The sequence below is a fragment of the Sceloporus occidentalis genome, unplaced genomic scaffold, assembly GCF_023333645.1.
Source record: "Sceloporus occidentalis isolate IW3139 unplaced genomic scaffold, rSceOcc1.0.p SCAF_3, whole genome shotgun sequence".
NCBI classification, from domain to species: Eukaryota; Metazoa; Chordata; class Lepidosauria; order Squamata; family Phrynosomatidae; genus Sceloporus; species Sceloporus occidentalis.
This window is the reverse complement of record NW_028316983.1, coordinates 208483143-208508017: the sequence shown is the minus strand read 5'-3', so window position 1 is coordinate 208508017 and position 24875 is coordinate 208483143. Positions and strand designations below refer to the sequence as shown.

General features: G+C 40.5%; 1 protein-coding gene across 10 annotated transcripts in view; it reads left to right on the top strand.

Moving 5' to 3' along the window:
• Window positions 1–24875, top strand: part of STAU2 (staufen double-stranded RNA binding protein 2) — a 205874-nt gene that overhangs the window by 21274 nt on the left and 159725 nt on the right. For 9 of the 10 annotated variants that reach the window (XR_016280632.1, XR_016280631.1, XM_089517466.1 and 6 more), the window contains exons 5-6: window positions 4674–4805; window positions 20001–20160. Coding sequence is in view for 8 of the 10 variants with exons in the window: in XM_089517466.1 (XP_089373592.1) it covers window positions 4674–4805; window positions 20001–20160 (292 nt within the window). In the remaining 2 variants the exon portion in view is untranslated. The remainder of the gene's footprint in view (window positions 1–4673; window positions 4806–20000; window positions 20161–24875) is intronic. The other variant, XM_089517473.1, reaches the window with a different exon arrangement.

Below are 24875 nucleotides of genomic sequence, written 5' to 3'. Positions count from 1 at the left end.
GGGGCTTGAATCCCCAAGGACACCCCTTTCCAGGCCGCGGGGAAGCGGCGGATCGGGGCCTCAGAGGCTGCTGTTGTGACAGCTGAGGCCCCGATCCTGCTGGGAAAGGGCCGGATACAGGCCGCCCCAAACGGGCGGTCTGTAACGTGCCTGTATCTCCCCATATGATCGTTCAGGAGCCATAAGATCTGCAGGAGAAGGCTTTCTCTCGTTCCCATCCAGATCACAGGCACACCTGGTGAGGACATGAGAGAAGAGCCTTCTCAGTGGCTGCTCCCACCTTCTGGAATGCCCTTCCTTGGGAGGCTAGGTTGGCTCCCTCCCTGCTTGCCTTTCACCACCAGGTAAAAACATTTTTATGTCAGCAGGCTTTCTGTACATAGCAGGGTGGTTTTATGAAGCAGGTGGGTTTTTAGTCTGTTTTTAAATTAACTATATTTTATATGATTTTATAGTATATTTTATTGTATGTATTTTATGCAATTTTATATATAGATGTTTTAATTGTTTGAATTTTATAATAATTGTATGGATTTTATCTGAGCCACCTTGGGTCCTTTCTGGGAGAAAGGCAAGATATAAATGAAATAAATAATATAATATAATATAAAAAGACTGGACACATAAGGAAAGAGAGATGTCAGGATTAAGTTGACCAGATGCTTTCCTCCTCCAGAACAGCTATGGGGAAAACAAATGCTTCTGTTTGAGTTAACTACAGTTTAGTATTAGATTAACAGCAGTTTTAGACTAATTACAGCTTCATGATCCCCAGATCATGGTTAGTTTTAATGATGATAAGTAGAAACAGACCACCTTGATAAAATATGAAATGAAGATAGCATGTTTCTACTGATGCCAATTAGCAATGGCAAAGTTTGGGAACTCAGCAAACTATAACTAATTTAAAATGCAATTGAAAGATTCCAAATTCCTCCTTATGGTTGTGGTGGAAGAAGAAATAGAAAGACATAAACGGAAAGCTGCTGTTCTAATTCAAAATAAATGGTGTTAGCATTTTCTCTGAACCGTAACAGCATAATTGTCTAAGCATTTTATTTGAATCTTGTGTTTGTTGTGGTTTGGAAACTCTATATAGAAGACTTATTTCACAAATAAAAGTGACATTGAACTTTGTGGACCCTTAAATTGCTGGGCAGTTTGAAAGTTTTGCCTAAATCCTTTTAAAAACCTACTTTAACAAGATTAAAAAAAAGAACAAGGTGCAATAACCAGCTATATTACTTTATAACAGATTGCCATGACATAGAAATGTCTTAGTTATCAAGCTGTCTTATAATGATTTAGAGCAAGTGTTCATTCTAGACTGTTATTGTCAACTTTGAATGTTGGTGGCTTTCCAAGGTCTCAGGCACAGGTTTTTCTGAGCTATAGGGGCGAAAGAGACCGCCCTGAAGGAGTGGCTTCTGGCCACCCCTTTGAATACTAGATTGGGCTGTGGCAACCACCTGCCGTGGCTCTGATCTGGCATTTTCCCGACACAAAAAGAGGCAGCAGAAAGCTGCTCCTTTTTGCATTGGGAAAAAGGTGGCTTTGCTGCTGATGTTTTTTCCGGGTTTCTGTGATGCAGCATGTGTAAACGCAGGAGTGCCATGAAGCCACCGCATGTGCAGTCAGCCATGCAGCTTCCCAGTGGCGTGGGGGTGTGCTGCTGTCTAAATGCCACACTGCTGAGAAGCCAGCTCTTTTTGCCAGTCTGTACTGGCCGATAGTATCTGAGATCTTTCTCCATGTGAAGGATGGTTTTGCTTTGTTTTGTTTTGCCCAAGCTTGAAAATGTTACTTTTAATTCCCCAGTGACCATGCTGGCTAGTATACAGTGGAAGTTACAGTCTCCTGAAGAACATTTTCAAAGCTCTGGTTGTACTACTAAGTGACAACTTTTTAAGGTCACTGTATGTGTTTTGGAGAGTAGAGACGTGGGGTAGAGAAAGCAAGCTAGTTGGAAAAAGATTAACTACAGTGGCCTCCTCTAGTACCATTGTTGCAATCAAGTTTGCATTGCCACAAACTAATTTTTTTTAAAAAAAAACCTCATGGATCTCGTAGTTTTGTATGTAGTTTTATCATTATATTCAAAGCTTACATTTGGTTGTACATATATTGTTTGACCAGCAGAGGGCTGTCGAATCTTTGGTTACTGATAAATTTAGAATCAGTGTTGCTAAATTAAGAGAAGAATGATATTATTGTCTTCTGAATGCAAATGTTGACTTGTATTTCATTTTTTTTTGTGAAAATGGTCTCCAACTATTTTAACTTTTTAAAAATATTAATGTCATAGTATCTTTATTAGGACAATAATTATCTCAGCCCTCTCTTTCACCAGAGTTAAAAAGTATTTAGACTTGGGTCCCATCTGCAAGATATCTTATTATGTGTGTTAATACAGATATGCTTTTACAGGTATACCAAAATTCCCCCTGAAACCCCAAAATCCCAAACACTTCTAGTCCCAACCATTTCAAATAAGGGAGATTTGGCCTGTATATTAAAGTTTGGCAATTGAAGGCTTCGTGGAGTAGCTGCCTGTCCCCACTTCTACTACAACTGAGCCAGAGATTAAAGCAATGGCTAATCAGATGTTTGTGTATATCTGTGTGCATGTGTCTGTGATAGAGAGGTCTAGATTTACGGTACTGGGTGGGCCACTATCTTATACTCTTCCCCCAAATCCATATTCCTACCCAAATTCCATATTTCTTTTTCTTCATCCCATAGCCCAGGGGTCGGCAACCTCTGGCCCGCGGGCCGGATGTGGCCTGCGGAGGCCTTTAAGCCAGCCCCTGGCTCCTCCTGCCGCCGCCGCTGCCGGTTGCAGCTTTTGCCCGCTATGGGCACCACCATTTTGGGGGGGAAATTGCGGCGAAATCTCGCGTGACCTTCCCTAAGGTCGCGTGAGATTTCGCCGCCATTTTTTGCCCAAAATGGCGGCGAAATCTTGTGCGACCTTCCCGGAGGTCACACGAGATTTCGCCACCATTTTCCCCCCAAAATGGCGGCGCCCAGGGCTCCGACAGCAGCAGTGGGCCTCTGGGAGGCCCGTTGCCATCTCTGGGGACCTCCAGGAGGGCTCCTGCGACGGCAGTGGGCCTCTCAGAGGCCCGTTGCCTTCGCTGGGGTCCTCCAGGAGGGCTCCAGCGGCAGCAGCAGGCCCCTGGGAGGCCCGTTGCCGTCGCAGGGGCTCTCCAGGAGGGCTCCTGCGACGGCAGCGGGCCTCCCAGAGGCCCTTTGCCTTCGCTGGGGCCCTCCAGGAGGGTTCCGGCAGCGGCAGCGGGCCCCTGGGAGGCCTGTTGCCGTCGCTGGGGCCCTCCAGGAGGGCTCCGACAGCGGCAGCGGGCCCCTGGGAGGCCAGTTGCCGTTACTGGGTCCCTCCAGGAGGGCTCCGACGGCCACAGCGGGCCCCTGGGAGGCCAGTTGCCGTCGCTGGGGCCCTCTTGGAGGGCTCTTGCGGCGGCAGCAGGCCTCTGGCGTCAGGGGCCGGCAAAGACGGGGAGGCCTCCAGCGCTGGCGGTCCCCGCCGGCTCTTTCCCAGCCTCTGACGGGGCCTGGGGCCCTGCCAGGGGCCGGCAAAGAGCAGGTGGCCTGGCCCCTGGGGGTGGAAGCTCCGCCCCCGGGGGTGGGAACTCCGCCCCAGGGTGGAAGCTCCTCCCCCAGAGGGTGGAGGCTCCACCCCTGGCACACAGCCCCTCCCCTTGGGGTGGAAGCTCCACCCCCCCGGCTTCGGCCCCCCAGTTGTCTGAGGGACAGCAACCCGGCCCCCGGCTCAAAAAGGTTGCCTACCCCTGCCATAGCCCTTTCTCAAAGTGAGCATTTAGAAAAATTAATTGCTAACTGGTGTCATACACATTGGATTGGTTATGGTCCTATCATGCACACGTATTGAAAAACTGATGTAAGTTTGATTTTTCAGAACTCTTATTGGGGCCAAAATGTACCTAGCTAGTCTTATGTGACTTGTTCATTCTTCATACACACTTAGGAGTTTATCAAACGAGAGGAATTTTTCTTAAATTCAAATGAAAAGAAAATGGGGCCAGAATGCATTCACTTAAAGTCGCAAGTTTCACGCAATTACATGAATGCGCATTGCATTCGAACTGGCTCCCCAATGCCCGAAAATAGCATGCCCATTGCCCGAATTTGCGTGTGGCAGTCTATCACACAATAACGTGAAACCCCATGAATGTGTTCGGACTGACTTCCCATTGCCCGAATTTGCATGTAGTGGGTTATTACGCAATAACGTTAAACCCCATGATTGCGTTCAGATTGCCATTGGATTATATTTCCAATTTCCCTTGTCTGATAAACTCCTTAGAAGCCTCAATTTTGGGTGTGTCTTTTCTCATTCTTTGAGTCCCAGTTTTGCAACCTCTGTACTAAATTGAAAAGCAAATGTGTGGCATAATGTTCAGACTACTTATTCTCTCTCTACATTATTCTCATTAAAGTCAATATGACTGTTTCCAGCTTTGAGAATTATAGCCTCTGTTAACTCTCATAGACAAATTGAGACTTAAGAGTTCATGCTGCTTTCTAGTCACTGATAGTTGAAGACAACAAAAGCTGAAACTAGAAGCAGTATTGATTTTTGCACTTCAGGTGCACTTGTTAAATGCTTGATACCTGTTCCTATTTTTGACAGGTAGTATTACCCCAACAGTGGAACTGAATGGTCTTGCTATGAAAAGAGGAGAGCCTGCCATCTATCGGCCACTAGATCAAAAGCCAGTCCCAAACTACAGAGCAAATTATAACTTCCGAGGCATGTACAATCAGAGGTTTGTGCATTTTCCAGTGTTTCTGTAATTGCTCTCACTCCTGTGAAATGCCAAAACTGTCACAAGACAGATTTTAGCTTCTCATTTCTATGTGTTGCATTTCATTATTTGATATCTTATCTGCTTCAAGTGTGCTCTGGATTCTGGAATTTCCTTTTCCTTCTGGATGAGATTGAGAAGCTGCATCTGGAAAGTTAGCAGGAAACGGAACTATTCCTCCATCCCAGTAGATATTTATGGCATTCTTCAGTTTGCAGATGTTGTTACTTGATAGCATTTGGCTTATTAATAATAATAAAAAAAATCATTCTACATTTTACAAACCTCCCATTTAAGACATTCCTAGGAATGGATGTGATCTCCCAACAGCTGTTGTGTGAGAGAATAGCAACGCTTTTCTTTTCTTTTTCTAACTGGTCTTTGCTCTTTTTGAAGACTGAACCACTACAGGAGTTTCTGAAAGTGGTCTGTTGGGACAGCTTTGGCAACAGTGAATCCAAGAACATCCTTATTTCATTTGGGTTTCCCCTACCCATAAGAAGATAGCTTGTGTTGCCTTAACCAGTCAGAGGAAGCCAGACATTGTTAACATCAGTCTGGTTTTGTAATTTGGTCATCTAAGGGCAAATCATCTTCAGCCCATGCTGCCATCTTTTGTACCATAAAAACTTTATTGACACAGAAAACAAGGGTCATTCACATACCATAACTGCAATATAAATGACCCACAAAGTGATCCCTATGGCTATGTGGGAACCAATTTAAGAAAGTTTAGCTGACTGATCATCTGTCTTTTTTGATTGGATTCAGTCTATGTAAAGGATCATATGTCCCTATGTGAGCTGCTTAAGTTCTAAGATCTTGGGCAGGGGACTGCTCTCAGTCCCACAGCCTTTCTAGGCATGGCTGGTGGTAGAGAGCCCTCTTGGTGGCTATTTCTAGGCTGTATCACACTGCAGAAACAATCCAGTTTGACACCACTTCAATGCCATGGCTTAGTGCTATGGAATTCTGGGAACTGCTATGGAATTCTGGGAAGTTCTGGTGTCATAAAGGGTGTCATACTGGATTATTTCTGCAGTGTGGATGGAGCCCTAGACTTTAGAACTTTCTGCTTACAAAGGCTAGGATGGCTCCCTCCTTGCTCTCCTTCTGCCAGCAAATGAATATTTTCCTGTTCCAGCAGGCTTTCAGGAACTGACTGCAATGGTCATTTAGGAGGAGGGCATATTGGTTTTTCTACAACCTATCTTTCAGCTTAGAATGCTTTTAATTTTATAGATTCCTTGCTTGCTTTAAAAATAACTTTCAAATATTCTTATTAATATTTTAAATAAAAAATCCTGTCTCTTCTGGCTTTAATATTCTGTAAGCTACTTTAAGGGCAAATACGGGGGGGGGGGGGGGGGGGGGAAGGGGGGGGAAGCAGGATCATCATCCAATTAACCAGTTATTATTAAGCAATAAATTTGCACATTGCCCAGAATATCAGTATTGTTGTCTTTATGAAATATGGAAGGAAGTGTAATTTTAAGAAACAAAGATTGCCGTTTTATGTTGTATTTTCATTTGCATTCCTCATTACAGTACTACTCCAGAACCAAAATAGTAATTTTTAACAATACTGATAAATGCTTTTCCCAACTAATCACCTGATCTGCTGATTAAAAGTGTTTTAAATATAATAATGATGCAATGATAAATCTTGAAATGACAGATCTTATAAAAAATAATCCTTATAGTCATTACTTCAAAGAAAATCCATACTCATGCTCACAAGTGATATATATTTTGATTCTCTGGTATTTATTTTTTATTATTCTCATGTAACCTTAGCTAACATCAGTAGCAAACATTCTGTCAGTAAGCTTTTGTCCAAACAGTTATCCTAGTTTTGCCTGTCCCCCTCGTTGTGCTATCCTGGTTTTCTAAAACAGTGTGGTTGCTTGGTTGCCATATTACTGAAGGATACAGGAGATAGTGTCTTGCTATGTATTTTTGGTGTAGTAAAGATTTCAGCAATTGTCTCATAGTTTGGGCTGAAAGGTGGGGTATAAATACCATAAATCATCATCATCATCATCATCATCATCATCATCATAGTTCTCAGTGATCCATTTGTTTCTTTCATCCAGTTGCCAGGAAATTACTGCAAAGTACTTCCCTGTGGCCAAGTAGCAGTTCTGTGTGCAACAGGGAGATTTCACATACATGCCATTTCTTTTCCTATGAGTATGGGAGGATACCCATGATACAGATTGTATATAGAAATGCTGATCCAGAAAAACTTTTCCTGATGGGTTCTGTGCAGCTGGAGTAACATGAAACTCAGACTTGGGAAAGGCAGCAAGTTGCAGGGATCTTGAGTCAAGAGACTGTGGGCTTTGAAGTAGTATGGATTGTTGTTATACATCATCCTTGAGATCTGAACTTTAGAAGAGCAATTGCTACTACAGGTATACACCTCAGGACTTAGAAAATTGGCTGCAACAATAGAGGTTAGAATAATTCTCCTAGGCCATCAGATGGCAGTATGAATGTGTCATTTGTGTTCAGCTGTGTATGCAGAGAGATTAACCAAAAACATTTATTTTGGTATACTTATTTAGTGCCTATGTAATAGTCTCAGCAATAGTTTAGCCACAGTGTTTTTTCCGCATATTGGTTTTCATTAAACACTTTTAATGACTATAACTGTATATAACTATGTAAAAGCTATAACACCTTAACAATCACAACATTTTTCTAACTTTGTCTTACTTTAAAACAAATCTGTATGTCTGATATGTTATTGAAAGGTTCATGAAAGGTATTTTTCTGCTTCACCATTCTTCCTGAACTGTGGTTCTTTTTCTTTTCCTCCTCCTATTATCTTGATACATTTTCTTCTTCGTATCTGGTTCATTGAAACCGAACCTTCCAAACAACATTGCACAGTGTCAGACTTGCCAGATTCCTTGCAGCATCATGGAGTCCACAAGGTGGAAGGTTGTGATGGGTTGCTTTTGGAGAGGAAATGCAAAGGGTTCTTGTAGCAGCTTTGAGACTAACTGAAAGAAAGAACATGTAGCATAAGCTTTCACAGACTTAAGCCTGCTTTATCAGATGCATAGAGAGGAAGACGCTTTGATTCTGCAAGAAAAAAGCGGAATATAAATAAATCTTATTATTATTATTGAGACAAGTGGCGAATGAATCTAGGCACACAAGCTGTGGAACGAGGCATACAGTGATGATGAGCCTAAAGAGAGAGGTAGGGCTGACATCTAGGGTAGGCTGGATCAGAGCCACATTTGCATCCATGGAGGCCAAGAACAGATATTGCAGAGAAAACAATATGGCACTAGGATTCAGTGGGGAGGGAAACTAGGAATAACAATCGGTACTTGATTGTGTAACCTGGCGGAATGTTACTCTGTTAAAGGGCTCAATCTGAAATTGATACCTTTATTTGCAGGATCACCATTATAGATTGGTCAGTGGATTCATGGGTTGAATTGATCTGGTTGCCTGTTATGTGAGCAAGTTCTGATGCCTTAGTCTAGTAAACCACTGGAGGCAAGGGAGCTGATTGAAGCCTTTTCATTCTTCCCCAAATTTCTTGGATTGATGTCAACTAAGACAAATTGTGATCAGAAAAGAAAGAAAGCGAGTTTCTTAAGCCTGATGGTGTCATCAGAACCCACCCATCTACACTGGATCAGAATGTAAAGTGTGTTAATAGTGGTTACTTTATCTGCACAGGACTTTTTACTAGCCACCACCATATACCCCCTCCATGCTCATTCTCTCTCTCACACACATTGTTTTAATGGAACTTTTGAGTACAGCTGTGCTAGTGCTTGTTTCTAGGAAAGGAAAAGGAGGAAAATCAGCCCATTTCCTGTGACTTTTAAAAAGCAGGAACATCTGTTTCAGAAAGCTGTCCCTGGAGCTCAGTGGCAAGGGAGCCTGCAGGTGATGTCTTGTGCCATTGCCAGTAGTTATCACTTCAGATGATGGTGATTAGCAACAGGACTCCAACACAAAACATTTTTATACAAGTCTGTCAAGGAAGGACAGAATTTTTGTGCCTGTAGTACATTTTTGACAAAGAAATGTATTTTCCTGCCATATGATGAAGAGTATATAGACTGGGGGAGGAAGATATAAAGTGCAGCCCAAAGGTTGCATGTGGCTCCAAAGCTGTTTTTGTGGCCCTTGACCTTGTAGACCCCAGATTTTTTCTATACCCCTCTTCCTCCCCCCCCATGAATTGCATCTCTCCAGAAGAGACAATTCACCTTTCAAATACCCGTTGTCTGCAGCCCACCGCACAGTTTAACTTTAACCCTGTTTTTTGGAACAAGAAATTGGCTCCTGCCCGCTTCTGGGTTTTTGTTTCGGGTTTGTGTGTGTGATGTTTTTGGCAGTTTGAAAAAACACTTGAAGGGTACCAAAGGCAAAAAACTGATTCCCTGGGTCCACTTCGTTGTTTACCCTGGTACAGAGGATAGGATAAGTGAGTAAAAAGATACATTCATTATTGAAGAGCAGAGCTTTTTGGAAGGGAAGTTTCCCTCTCCCTACTCAATGGATCATAAATCATACCACCCCTCTGCCCTGTCTTTTAAATACCTCCTCAGAATACCTCTTCTTTTCCTGCTGTATATAACTGAAGATATGTCAAAATGCATTTGTGTATATTTATCTCCTTTTTCCAGTTTCTTCATCCTTGTTCCCTTCATCCTTCTTTCCTTTCCCTGCTGCTGTCAAAATGTAAATGGTAAACCCAGGGCAAAAACTTATCTCTCTTTTGCTTATTATGTGCTATTCAGTGCCACATCTGTTGGTGGTGCTATAGCGTATATGCTGTTGGTAAAGTCAATTGTCTGACTAGTGGTCCTTAGGTAGCCAAAACAGCACCACTCACAAAAAAAAAAACCACTAGAAATACAGTATAATGAGGCTTGGTGGCATCTTGTGGGTTTGCAAAAGTTAAAACGACTAGAGAAAAAGAGGCAGATACAGAGAGAAGACCCAAAGGAAAGGAACAACAATGACCATATATACTCGACTATAAGTTGACCTTATGTATAAGTCAAAGACAGATTTTGAAGTCAGAATTATGGCTTTTGATATGATAAGTTGAAGGTAAAACTTAGGGGCAAGTAACAAAGGATGTAAAGAACGAAGCAAAGGGAAATGCTGCCAAACAACTTACAAAATTCGAGCAGACATCATTGTTTGTGCTCACACTAATGGCTGGATAGATGAAAGAATAGAGGGGAAATAGTGCTTCCAGGACAGATTAAGCTATTGCCTTTTATCAGAGGCTGGTTCCCTTTTTTGGTAAGAGTCAGAATAGGGCACTTACATTGACCTTTGGATAAGTCGATTCAGGTTTTTGGGGTCAATTTTTTGACTAAAATTTCTAGACTTATACGTGAGTATATACAGTAAGCAGGCTTGCTGATAACAGATGCTGACTGACTGTTGCAGTTAGGTAATCAAAAACTGAAGAAGGGGAAAATAAGGAGTGCCTAGAATCTTTCATAGAAGCCTACTACACTGCAACACTTTGTTCCAGATTCTACTTGTAAATAAATGATGCCAAACTGAAGCACAGAAAGTGAGTGGAATCCAGTTAGCTCAGAGCCAACTGATGAAATATCATTCATCAACACAAAAGAAAGGAGGGGGTGATTCTCTCTATCTCCTGTAGTCCTCTTGATTGAAGGACTCCAGAACAGAAGGCATGCAGCGTGCAGGACTGTTTTCTCATGACCAGAGATCTATTTGCATGACACTGGATTCTATCCAGTGTAGATTTATCCGTGGCTAAAACTTACACAATTCTGTATGTTTAGAACACTTTGCCTTTTTGCTACATGCTGCTTTTTCTGGGTCATTAAGTAATATACAAATAATAAACCATCCTGAGAGTTTACCTTTCTGTACTGCCAAAAAAGATAATTTATGCCTACCTTCAGGGCACCCCAACTTTCAAGCAGTTTAATGAAATGGATAGTATTATATAATATTAAAATATTCTGGATAATTTGTTTGACTGATTTTATTTATAGTGGTAAATATAATACTGGATTAAATGATAGAGGCACTTCATTCCTTTTATTTATCTAGCCCCTATGTTGGCAAATAGTGTTTTCAGTGTAAGAAGAATGCTCTACAATCAGAAATGCAACACTGCATATGGTTTTTTGATTTAATGAGTGTTTGGGAAATGTTCTTTCTGTTCAATCTAGTGTTGTATTATTAAGTAATACAGTTTGTGGGAAAATTTATGAGCAGAAGCAGATCAGACACTTTGATGTTCTCTGTCATAGATACTGTCTTTCAACTTTGCATAGGGAAGTTCAGCATTCCTTGCATTTACCTAATTTGCTCAGTTTTTCCCTATTGCATGTTGGCAGACATTTTTCCACTTAATGTGCATTTTAACTGTATATGTTGTCTTGTGCTCTTGGAAATGCCCTGCAGGCCTTGCAAATGTGTAAGTGCTACAGGTTAGAAATACTTTTTTCCCCCACAACAAAACTTGGCAGATGAAAAATGCCACATTTGTTGAGATTGTTGAATGCAACAGAATTTATTTCCCTTTCTATCTGAGAGGTATTGTCCTATCTGTGGAATGCCCTACTTGGAGATCCTCCCCAGTATATACCATTAGGCTGTGTTTTTGGCATCATAAATACATTTTAATTTCCCAGGCATTTCAGGAATTTTTCCACAGTGCTTTTAGATCTTAACATTGTTGTTGTTATAGTTGTTACTGCTCCTAACTGTAATGAGTTGGTCCTCTGCCATTAGGCAGATGGGTTTTAGAGTCCTTGTTAGCATACTGGACAAAAGTTAGCAGCTGTCCAGTGGTGTAAAAGAGTTTCTTTGTATTAATGGTCTTTCTGGATATGTTTTATATTTGCTTTGCAGTTTGAGGCAAGGAAAAGATATGAAGGCAAGGACAGATTGGGAGAGTGAATTTTTCTCTTTTGCTAACCTGTTTGCACAGCTCTTTTAACTATTGCGGGGATATGGGTCATGCTTACACACTTTGATTTTCTTCTGCATGAAGCCAAGGGCTCCCCATACATCCAGCATTGGACATTTGAATTTCATCACCACCCAAGGCATAGCTCTGGGCAGAATTTGGTTGCATGCCTAATTCTACCATCTAAAAAGCTGCTCCTGAGAGCTGCAGGGCTTCCTGGAACAGAGGGTGATACGATATAGAAAGTGAGGAGGAGTGAGGCAGATTCAGGGAAAAAATGTCCATTCAGTATGGGAGAACAAAGAAAGAAGAGGGAGAGCAAAACAGGGGTTGGGCTTACCACATTTGAACAAATGGCTTAGAAGGCTAAATAAAACAGTATAGAATCATAGAATGATAGAGTTGGAAGAGACCACAAGGGCCATCCAGTCCAACCCCCTGCCATACAAGAAATCACAATCAAAGCATACCCAACAGATGGCCATCCAGCCTCTGTTTAAAGACCTCTAAGGAAGGAGATTCCACTACACTCCGAGGGAGTGTGTTCCACTATCGAACAGCTCTTACTGTCAGGAAGTCCCTCCTTTTGTTGACCTGGAATCTCTTTTCCTGTAGCTTGCATCCATTGCTCCAGTTCCTAGTCTCTGGAGCAGCAGAAAACAAGCTAGCTCCCTCCTCAATATGACATCCCTTCAAATATTTAAACAGGGCTATCATATCACCTCTTAACCTTCTCTTCTCCAGGCTAAACATCCCCAGCTCCCTAAGGCATTCCTCATAGGGCATGGTTTCCAGACCCTTCACCATTTTAGTCACGTATAGCTATGAAAGATCCATGTTGCTAAATGTGAATGGCCTTACTTTTGCAGTTCTTTCACGTTTTTAGGTTAAAACATCCTAACTTCGTATCTTAAAGACTGCTTTGTCAAAGAGCTCTTCCTATTTTATATTAAATTCTGTAGGTGTGCACCCAAACATGTAAAGTGTGAATATAAGAGACAGGTGTTTCAAAGGATACTTAATGCACACATACTTAACAGAGAGTTGGGAATTGTTTAAGTCCATATTGGTGGCAGGTGTGTGTGATATGTGAAAGGGTCATGAGGTGGTGATAGCTGATGTAAAGTACAGTCAGCAGTGCATTGCTTTCAACAAGGGATTTATAAAAATGGCCAATTATAAATTAGCTACAACAGGGATAGGCAGAGTACAGTATGTGGCCTGTGAAAATGGCCACCAAGTCATTATTTTAGTCCTCAATTCTGGGTTGTATCCCCACTCCAAAAAGATGCACAGAATAGGATATAGTGGGCCCTTGGTATCTGCTGGGATTTGGTTCCAGAACCCCCATGGATAAAACACTGTGGATGCTAAAGTCCCATTAAATACAATGGTATAGTAAAATGCTGAGCCTTATATAAGATGGCATAATGCAAGTTTCCTTGTAGGAATTCATAAATTTTTAAAATATTTTCAAATCGTGGATGCTTGAATCCATAGATTAAAAAAATCAGTGGATACGGAGGGCTAACTGTATAAGGTTGTCTAATCCTCCCTCTAAAAAAACATACAACCAGAAACAGAATGACCTCAATTTCTGGTCTTTCCTTCCTTCCTTCGTGTGTGTTTGTGTGCATGGAGGCAGTAACTTTTGTTCATTTTGGGACTTGTGCAGCATCCAGTGGGCCCTCCTGGGGGTATAAATTAACTTGTTAATATCCTAGACTACAATTTTCAAACTGTACATGCATATTGTCACCTGTCCCAAGGGTGGCAGTGTCCCTTTTGACCTTGTGTAGGCTTGTACAGCCAGCATGGCATAGTTGGTTCAATGCTGAACTACAACTCTGGAGACCAGTGTTCAATTCCCTGTTTGACCATGAAAACCACTGGGTGACTTTCAGCAAGCAACACATTCTGAGCCCTCAGAAAACTGTGATCAATTCACTCTTGGGTTGCCAGATGTTGGGAATGACTTGAAGGCACACAGTAACAAAGTTTGTGTCTCTATCAAAAGTTTGTATAGTTGGCTCTCCTTAATATAGAGAAAGCATATTGCTTCTAACATACATTGATGCTTCTAACATACATTGATGCAAGTTATATTAGGGATTATTTCTGTTCATGGGAGGAGCTTTTTATTTTCCTTCTTCCTCCTTTCATGCAAGAGGATCTGTCCGGAGAATCTCAAATTTTGGACAGGTTCACCTAGGGGGAGGAGGTCTTTCAGATATTCTGGTTCCTAGCTGTTTAAAACTAGCACCATGAATTGAGTTTGGAAGTAAATGGAAAGCCAGTACAGTTCTTATATGACCAGTGATATATGGCCAGTGATATAATAAGTTATCGTAAGACCAGTGATATAAACAAACGCTCAACAATAGTCTGTTTGCTACATTTTGCACTACCTGTAGATTCCAAAAACTTTTCAAAGTATAGTAGTCTTGTCATGAGGTAGTTACGACATGAAACATTGACCAGGTCTGCCTTCCCTATGGAAGGACACAGCTGGCTCATCAATGAAATACTACAGCTCCTAGAATGCTACAGCTAGCATGATATTCTGAGAGTTATAGTCCATAACAATATGTTTACCTGTTAGAGGCTCTATGTCTAACATAAAAACATACACACATGCACACACTCTTGTTCCAAGCCAATGTATGGCATAAACAGTACAGCTGAATTAAGATATACATGATTCACAATTTTAACTTTATTACACCTCGATACTTATAGCCGTAATACAAAATGAAAACAAATGGCTTTTCTAGGCAATCGGCTTTTGCTTGTTAAAAATAGGTTTGTTTTTATTTTTTGGAACAGTTTTTGTGCCTTCTAGTTAACATGTGATTTAAAATGCAATTCAATACAATCATAAAATTAAACCAGATGAAAATATTAACAACAGACAGAGCTAAATGAGAAAAGCAAACAAAGCCTGTAACATCTCATGCAGTGACAATGGTTTGTTTGAAGAATACTGTGGAATGGCCATTGCATTGTTAAGGCACCCTGTGAGCATAAATGTGAAATTGGCTTAAAATTCAGAAGAATAGATGAAAAAGACTACTTCCATTCTTTATTGTAGTATGATTCCACTGAAACTGACTGGGGCACTAAGAACAATTCTGTCTGTGGTGGTGCAGTCATCGGTAGAAAATAATTGTATAAGCACTGGCATTAATTTAGATCTCCTGAATGTTATGATGGAGAAGACTAGCCTATGATTACATACCTGAATTTTAGGGAGGGAGAATGTAATCACTTCTGTTTCAGGAGTATCCCCTTGAAAGTGATGTCCTGGCAAAGCTGTATCAATCTAGTTTGTTGCTGGTCTGTCTTCATAAGTAAACAATTGTAGCATTTTGTAGTGGACTGTGTAAAATGCAATTATTATTTTATTGTTGCCTCGTCACATGCAGTGGACCCTCTTCAAATTAACCAGGTGGAGCCAGATTCTGTCAAGCCTCAGTGATATGACTATGCAGCATTCACTATCCAAAGACAAGATACTAATTCTGATATTCAATTAGTGTCCAAAATACATACATTTCATTTCTTGAAGCATAACATGAGTGAGGGTTTTTTTTTTTTTTTAAAAATGTTATTGCAGATTTAGGTCTGAAAGTTAGTGGATACCCTTAAAACTAATTCTCTGCATAGTTTTAAAAATAATATATATTTATATCAGGGTAGGCAACCTGGTACCTTCCAGATGTTTTAGAATACAACTCCCATTAGCTTCTGCCAGCACTACCAGTAGTAAGGGATTGAGGGAGCTGTAATCCAAAACATCTGGAAGGCACAGAGTTGCTCAACTCAGATATAAATCATAGGTTTATACTGACTAAGATTTCTGGGCTCTGAAAAGGATTTTTCTACTTTTTAAAGGTATGATGAGTTGGCTTTCTGGTTAATTTCAAAACCCTCTAAACTAAATTAAAGTGATCTTAAACTTCTAGCTTAGATGATTAAGCAAATGCAGCAATTCTCAGTATCCTCTTGTTCACAGGATCCTCATGTATGTGAGAACAGAAGATACATCCCATAAACTGATTATGGCTACTACATGAAAACTAGAGCTGGAGAAGTTACTTTTTTTGGTCTGCCACTCCCAGCCTGGCTGGGGGATTTGGGCAGTAGTAGTTTAAAAAATGATTTTTCCCCCTGAGTAAACCTGATACTATCATAGGTGGGATAAAGATGGATGTTGATGCTGCAAGAAACTTCTGCTAATTGAAAAATTGCTTTTAAAGTAGATTACTAAATTGTATAGGTCAGTATTCTGTTTCAGTGTAATGGTACTGTTAATTAGCATTTTCTTCAGTGCTGAAAATGCTTCAGACATTTTGATTTGGGCAAGACATCATAATAAAGCCATGTTTTATTATGAGAACAAACCACTATGAGCTGTACACTCATGCACTCTTTTCTCCTCCATTATATTTGCAAGGGGTGGATTGGAATCTTTCTGTGTGTTTCTAATAACTACAGCTTTTTCTTTCATCGAAATCTGACAGACTCTGCTTGACCTTAACTAACTGTGTTATGAGGCTAGCTAGTTTCAACAAACCTTAATTATGCCTAGTGTAAGTTTAGGGTTCTGACACAATGTTAAGCTGTGGTCAGTCTGCAACATACTTACCAAAAAAGTTAATAGGAAGTTGGGAAAACTGTTAAGGGACCAGTCAGTATGCCCAGTACAAGTTGCTCGGTATTGTAAACTGGGAAATTCAATTTGCACAGCAAAGAACAAATTTAATACACACAGTTCTTATCAATTTGAGATGCTGCCTGTTTTCTTAAGAGTTTTATAGTCATGACTGTTCTAGAAATGTATATGTCAGAAACATCAACAGAAATACAGAATAAGTGACATTATTAGCACATTAGTTGATACAATAATACTTCTTTTGTTTGCTTATTTATTTGAAGGCCATATATGGAGAAGTCCTGTGGGATTCGTTGTATATAATTAATATTTTGGCTAGGAAGGAAGCAGATTGTTTCAGCATGCTTACATCTTATGACATCATATTCCAGTAAAATTATAATGAACAGAAATTTTGTTTGCCTCTGTGGCAAACCAAAATGAGTTTTGTAATTGTCAACAGACCATAGTGATTTATTTAATTACAATGGCGCCTGATCACACCAGCTTGAACGCTTGTTGTGAACCTCTGTTTTTAGATGTTAGGAACTTGCTCCAAACGCTTACTGCATTCTGAGTTTTAGTTTAAAAGCTTATTTCCAGTTCAATTGTCTTCATTCTAATGGCCTGCTAAAAATAGATGCTGGTTTTAAATACTGATTTTTAAGCATATTATACTGTATTTATAAACCTTATGTTAAACATGCTGGGTGCAGTCAGCCTGGCATTTTGCCGTGTTAGCACCATTAGATTAATCAAGACATCTCCTGTGAAACTCACAGTTGTATCAGTAGATTTTGTGCTGAAGCAGTGCCTGGTAAGTTGTTGTTTCTTTTACTAATGCCTTAAAAATTTCAAATTATTACGGCTGTGGTCAGTGGTGGCACTCAGACTGGAATCACCTAGTGTCGTAATTCATGGTGTCACCACCTCTCAAAGGTTGATTTCCTCCCCACCACACCAAACAGAATTCTTAGTAATGTTTTATGTACTAATGTTGCTCATAAATCATAATTCCCACATATCACAGAATATAATGGCAATAATTGTGACATGACCAACTAGCAAAATTATAATTATACCTTTAAATTACAATATCATATGCACAGCCTAAATATATGTACATATATGTAGTTTCATGTGGTCAAAGTGAAAATTTGGTAAGAGCATGGGTGGGTGAAGGAAGGGACAGATCATTTAGAAATCCCAGAGAGGAAGGTCACAGGTTTCTTGCGTAGATGAGTGAGAACAGCAAAAAAGTTTTCCAGGTGGGTGTGAAGGAAAGAGCATCAGAGTGGATATAGAACTAATGCATTTGTAACCCATACGGAACTGGGTATTTTAAGCACATAGAAAATCAAGGATGAGGAACCTGTGACCTTCCAAATGCTGTGGAATTCCTGTCAGCCCCAGCTAGCATGATCAGAAAAGATGTCACAGTCTAAAAAGTTGTGGAATGGCACAGGTTTCCCATACCTAAACTAAAAAGATCTCAGATGGCAGGACTGGGGGGAAAGAGCTCAGTTTGGGAGCTTGGAAAGCAGTAAGCTAGGACTGAAAGCACTGTTTGGTGTAAGTGTAAGGCAGTTTAATTTGTCAACACAACCTTCACAAAATGGTGCACATGCCAGATATATTGCATCATTGTGCCTAGGGATGATGACAGTTGTAGTCCAACATATCTGAGTGGCATCAGAGAAAGGCTGTGTTTAATTTATAAGGGCTGCCTGTAGCTGGATGTCTCAGGAACATTTGGCTACAACTCTTCACTCAGCCATGAAATCTGCTTAGTAGGCTAGGGCAGTCACAATCCCCATAATGTTCTTTTGAGGACAGAATAAAGGAGTCCCATATATGCTGTCCTGAATTCCTTAGAAGAATGGCAGGATAACACTTAGGATAAATAACTTGTTTGACAAGTCATTTTTGTTCTTCTTTACAAGCCAACACTATCTGGTTGTTAAAATGAAATCCAACCATTTTTTTTAAAATTGCAATCAGACAGTCCAAAAATCTTGTCATACACTGAGACATGCTGTTGAGAACAACAGTCACCTTTGATTTGTAGACCAACATGGAAAGGAGGATATATTTTACTCAGGGTAAGCTTTAATCCCCATGAAGTTATTCAGTGACTAGGTCTCAAGCTCTGCAACAGGAAGGGAAAACAAAGTGTTTATTTTGGCTTTGAACATTCTTCACTTGTCCTGACATGCCTTGGGTGACAGGAGCAGGCTGCTTCGCTTTGTTAGCACATTTCCTATCCTTAAGTATCATTTGTAAGAGTAAGAGGTCTCACATATTACCAGGAAATAAAAAGCTGGGTGGATGAACAGATACAGTACTAGAGAAATATTGAGAGTGTGGGCCTAATCACATGTAGACATAAGTAACTGAACACAGTGAGACGTAATTATTTCAGTCCTACCCTGCCATACAATAAAATCAACTTGATTAATTTGAAAATGGGTGGGGTACTGAAGAAATATATTGTACAGCTAATGCAAGATATTTTTTTATGATCAAGAAATTAAAATTATCTTTCTTAAGGACTGTTAACCATTTAAACAAAATTGTGCCTAGGTCTTTGGAATTTTAATTGGAAAAATCTGCATTTAGAAATCAGCTTTCTTTAAAAAATGTTTTTTGTTTTGTTTTGTTTTTTGCTTTTATATGATGACCACATGTGCATACAGTGGACGACATCTTAGAGGAGGCATTTCATTCAGTAAGGAAGTGAAATAATCTTTCTAAGAGCAGAACTAGATGTTACATGGAAAGAAGAGAACACCCACTATGGTACTCCCCTCAGTACTTTTGCAAGGAAGGGATACATAATCTCTCTCTACTTGCTGTTTCACACCACATCCTTCAGAGCGCATTCCGCTACTGGGTTCCAAATGCATGTTTGTCAGGCCAGATACACTTTAGACCCAGTGTGAAGAAAAGCAGTTGCAGAACAATTTAGAGCAGAGAAATGGGAACCGTTTTTCAGCTTCACCTTATCATCTCTTAAAGTTGTGTTTTTATTGGCCAAATGTTAACATGTGCTTCCATAATACAAAGGAAGAAACACAAGAAGGGAAGGCAGGATTAAGAAACCCACTGTATAAATTTTCTAAGTTAAAAAAATTATTGTATTTAAATTTAAACTGTATTTAACTTTTGCTGATGGCTTAATCAAAATGATTCATTCAGTGAATTAAAACATCTTTAATCAACTTCCTTGACTGAAACATTGTGAACCTTATCTTTATTGATATTGTATATTTTAAAGAGAATTTATGTATGGGCCCGAACAGTCAGGCCAAAATAAAGCTGCTTCGGGTCACTTTGGAGGTATACTGTTTAAATGATGCATGATGGAGCACAGCTTTGGCGCAGCTTCTGGCCTCTTAAGATGTGTGTGTCATTTAAACAGCATACTTCCAAAGTGACCTGAAGCAGCTTTATTTTGGCCTGTCTGTTCTCAGGCCCTATAATGTTTATAAATTGTTTGGTATGTTGATTTAGCTTGGGAGGAAGAATTAATTGACCCGTAACCCTTTCTTAGATATCACTGCCCAATGCCTAAGATTTTTTATGTCCAATTGACTGTGGGTGACCATGAGTTTTTTGGTGAAGGGAAGACTCGCCAAGCTGCTAGACACAATGCTGCAATGAAGGCACTTCAGATTCTTCAGAATGAACCAATCCCCCCCAAATTACCTCAGGTGAGTGAGCTCTCTCTTTCTCTTTTTTCTCTTAAGTGACATAGTAAGCAAATACTCTCAAATGCCAATGTCTAGATTTGGAATACATTGGATCAGTATTTGGAGGAAAGGTAGCATTTGTTTGTTTGGTCTTTAAAATTAACTTATTTTTAATTGGTTTAAGCTTCCCTGTTCAGCTTCATGAATAAATGTTATTTAGGTATGGCATGGGACTTCAAATAGGAATAGTTCTCAAATATGAACTTCTGCTTCTTAGAAAGTTTGATCCCATTTCATATTGCACCAAACCTGAAATGGGATTGATTTGCACCACACCTCCACCACTTCCCTTTCCCTCCCCTCCCAGCATCCCCTCAAGAGGGCTCATTCAGACAAGAGAGGCATCACAAGGCCTACTGAAGGTATTATATACAGATTCTAAATACCATTCAGGAGGTTTGTGTATCACTAGTCTTGATCCAGTGATTCCTGAGCCTGGGTAGTGGTATACCTGCTTGTTGAGTTCCCCCATTATGTGTCACAAAATTCCCCATGTGTACATGGAGTGTTTCCCTGTGAAGAAACTACTGAAAGGAGCTTTCTTTCCTCTGTAACTCTAGAAGAAATTAGAAGTACAGGCCTGGTGAATCAAGGATCCATCTTTATTTAGAGGAAGAATTGCATTCTGCCTCCCACTCAGAAAGACCAGAATCTGCAGAGAATGGGAGCCTTGAGTCACAAACTTTTACATCCTAAAATAGTGTCCCATGGTTGCCAAGTCACAACTGCAAAGTGCATGAACCTAATGAATTCGATGGAAGTCAACACTCCTAGGTGTCAGTTGCCTCTGAACAACCATTCTCTAGTTCTTGCTTTGTTGTTGTTGTTGTTGTTGTATGCCTTGAAATCATTTCTGACTTATGGCAACCCTAATACTAACCTATTATGGGCTTTCCATCCCCTGAGGCTGAGAGAGTGGGACATGCCCAAGGTCACCCAAAGAGCTTCCATGGCCGAGCCAGGATTCACACTCTGCTCTCTACAGTCATAGTCCAACATTTAAACCACTACACTACTCTGGCTCCTTGTTAAATAACCTATTCCCTAGTTGATTCACATTGTAGGATATAGCAAAATATGCTATGTAACCTTCATAGTCTCAGCTTGTTTCTTTGGAAGAACTTCCCTAGTATCAAAATACACAAATCATATAGATGCAAGCATTTATTGGATTAGCACATGAAATGCCATTTTCATTTCTCCCTTCACCATCGTGATTAGGCCTTTTTTATATTTACCTTTCTTCATTAATTCTGAGCCTTGTTGTTGTGTATCTTCAAGTCACTTCTAATTTATGACAACCCTAAGGCAAACTCACAGTTTGGGTCCAGACTATTTGAGAGATCTCCCTATATGACCCCACAAGAGCCCTAAGATCTGCAGGAGAAGGCTTTCTCTTGGTCCCATCAAGATCACAGGCACACCTGGTGAGGACATGAGAGAGAGCCTTCTCAGTGGCTGCTCATGCCCTCTGGAATGCCCTTCCTCGGGAGGCTAGGCTGCCCCCTCCCAGCTGCTATTTCGCCACCAATTAAAAACATTTTATGCTGGCAGGCTTTCTGTACCTAATGTATAGCAGGATGGTTTTATGGAGCAGGTGGGTTTTTTGTCTGTTTTGTGTATTTTTTATGTGATTTTATATTATATTTTATATTGTGTATATTTTATGTGATTTTATATATAGATGTTTTAATTGTTTGAATTATATAACAATTTTAAAGATTTTTATCCGTGAGCTGCCTTTGGTCTCTCTGACGAGAAAGGCGGGATATAAATGAAATACATAAATAAATAAAACTATCATGAGCTTTTTTGGAGAGATTTGTTAGAGAGGTTTTTCTTCTGAGGCTGACAGTTTGACTTGCCCGAGGTCACATAGCGGGTTTCCATGGCTGAGCAGGAATTTGAACCCTGGTCTCCAGAGTTGTAGTTCAACCCCTGGACCACTACACCACACTGGCTCTCCCTTGAGCCCTAGTCCTTGAGAAAAACAGATGTAAGTCAAGTGGAGTGGAGTTGTTGTTGATAATGATCTTCCTTCTAGAAAGACCCTGTAATGTTTTATAGTGCATATGTAATCGTTATTAATGGCATTATTACTACATGGTAGATTATATTCCAAAATGGTTGTGGGGCACTGCTGTAGTAGAGGTTGCTTTGGTTTAATAATAATATTAATAATAATAATAAGCTTTATTTGTATGCCGCTTTTCCGTGGACGATCAAAGCGGTTTCCAATATCAGATTAACAATCCATAACACATCATGACTCTGCTTCTCTCCCCTCAAGATGGTGGTCGGGAGGAGGGCTCTTCTTCTTGGCAGGCAGAGGCCTGTTGTTTCTTGCCTGCTTAAGACTTGGGCTGAAAGTAGATGGAGGGGGAAAGCCAGCTCACCCCCTGGCTTCACATGGAGTCCATACTGCTCCCTCCCACTATGAGAATGGATGTGCCATAACAGAGCAATCACAACTACAAGCCATGCTGCACCATTATTATTTTTCTGTTCCACTGCACATGCATGCACACAAGCACATGGATGCTCCGCTAGCAGCAGCCAATCCCTCCCTCATTCCACACAGTCACCAGCCTATTGGACAGCCCACAAAACCAACTACTTGATCGCACAGTTGTTAGACTACACATACAGTATATTAGTCCACCCGGTGGAGGCCTCCTTTTATCTTGTTTGCTCCCTGTAGTTCACTGACTAATATGGTGTCATCATTTTGTTCCACGGGGTGTGTGATGTGTCAGTAATGCTGCTGACCACTAATGTGATCTATTTGTAAGTGGCTACAAAAATAACTATGGCAAGTAATAGTGGTGATGCCTACCTGGCCCCTTCCACTGTCTCTGCACTGGCACACAGTCCACAAACCAATGTGATGGCTTGCTCTTTCCGTCTTGAATAGGCACAATCAGGGACTGATTGATTGCTTGCTTTTTTGCTCCGATGTTAAGCCCTAAAGTAACTTGGGACCTTTTTCCTGCCATTTCAGCCATGTGTGTGATCTGCACATGTGAGTTCTGAAACAGGTCAGGGCCATTTCAGCCTATGAAGCAAGGTCTTGGTCTCTTTTACTTGTATGGAGCTAGAAGAGTGTTTGTATTATAGGCCAGAAAACTGCTCATGCCTGACAATTACAGTTGGCCCTCTATATCCACAGATTTTTTTATCCATGTATTCAACCACTTATGGTTTGAAAATATTTCAAAAAGGTGTAAATTCCAAAAAGCAAACCTTGATTTTTCTATATTATATAAGGGATACTATTTCACTATGCCGTTACGTTTAATGGGACTTGAGCATCCACTGATTTTGGTATCCGTGGGGTGTTCTGGAACCAAACCCCAGCGGATGCCAAGGGCCTACTGTAATTACTCTATGCCAAATAATGCAGGTACTAGGTAGAAGTAAAATAATATTCAATGATGAACCTTCAATTGCAGTTAGGGTGCTGTGAAAATATCAACTTTGGTGCAGTCAGTAGGAAACATCGATACTGTGTTATACTTAAGTTTCCTGTAACAAAAGAGTTAAGTATGCCCTCATACTTAATAAAAATAAATAAGTAAAATAAACCACCCATACACAGTTTTAGATTAGCAAGTCCTGATTTGTACCCTGAGGAATTCCCCCCCCCCACACACACACACATTCATTCAAATCTTCCAAATGATGACATTTTGATATGAAATTTTGTGCATGTGAATGAGATCACAAAGTCATTTTGACTCAGCTTCTGAACAGCTGTCAGATGGTTTTAGGCATTCAGTCGATTAGTCCCTTGGTGTATCATTAGTTTGTTCAGTCTTGCAGTTATGCAAGTCAACACTTTCATTATTCTACAAAGGAAATATTTTTAATATTGTGTAAAGGTAAATTAACAAATAAGGGCTGTTTCAAATCTAAATTGCAGATTGGAACATTTGGAACAATAGAAATGCTAAATCTAAAGAGTTTGAGAGTGACGAAATGCAGGCGAATCAGGTATTCACTTTTTATAAAGGTTTAAAAGTGTGTGTGTGTGTGTGTGAGAGAGAGAGAGAGAGAGAGAGAGAGAAATGGATCAAAGGCATGGCAGTGGCATAGGACAGTGATCCCCAAACTGACTCCAGCTACCACCCCCTTTCTTGTTGAGTGACAACGCTAATGCCCCGCCATGTGTATTTCTGTATAATTAGGTCTACTATTCTACTGCAAATTCCAACAACCAGTCCCGGTCACTGATCGCTTGGGAGCAGCAACTGAACAGTTGGCTAAGCAACAACTGAGAAGCTTCTTGCCTGTGCACTCAGATGCAGCTCAACAGTAACATAACCGAGTACAGACAAGAGGCTTTTTGTTCACTGCTTGATTAGCTGATCAATCACTGCTCCCTTTACAACCTGGGAGCAACAGAGGAGAAGCTGGCTTTCGCTCATGCTGCCCTTCCAACAAAGGCCAGTGCATGCAAGAGGTTTCTTGGTTGCTGCTTATCCAGCTGCTTGGTTGCTGAACAGGTACAAAGGGAGAAGCTTCTCCCTGGTGAGGAAGGACTCTCAATTCTCCTTCATCAGAGCGAAGAGGGCGTAGCTGGTGTGTGTGTTAGAAAAAAATATTCCTTTAAATAATTGTGAAAATGTGAAGTCAAAGGCTTTCATGGCCGGCATCCATAGTTTTTTTGTGGGTTT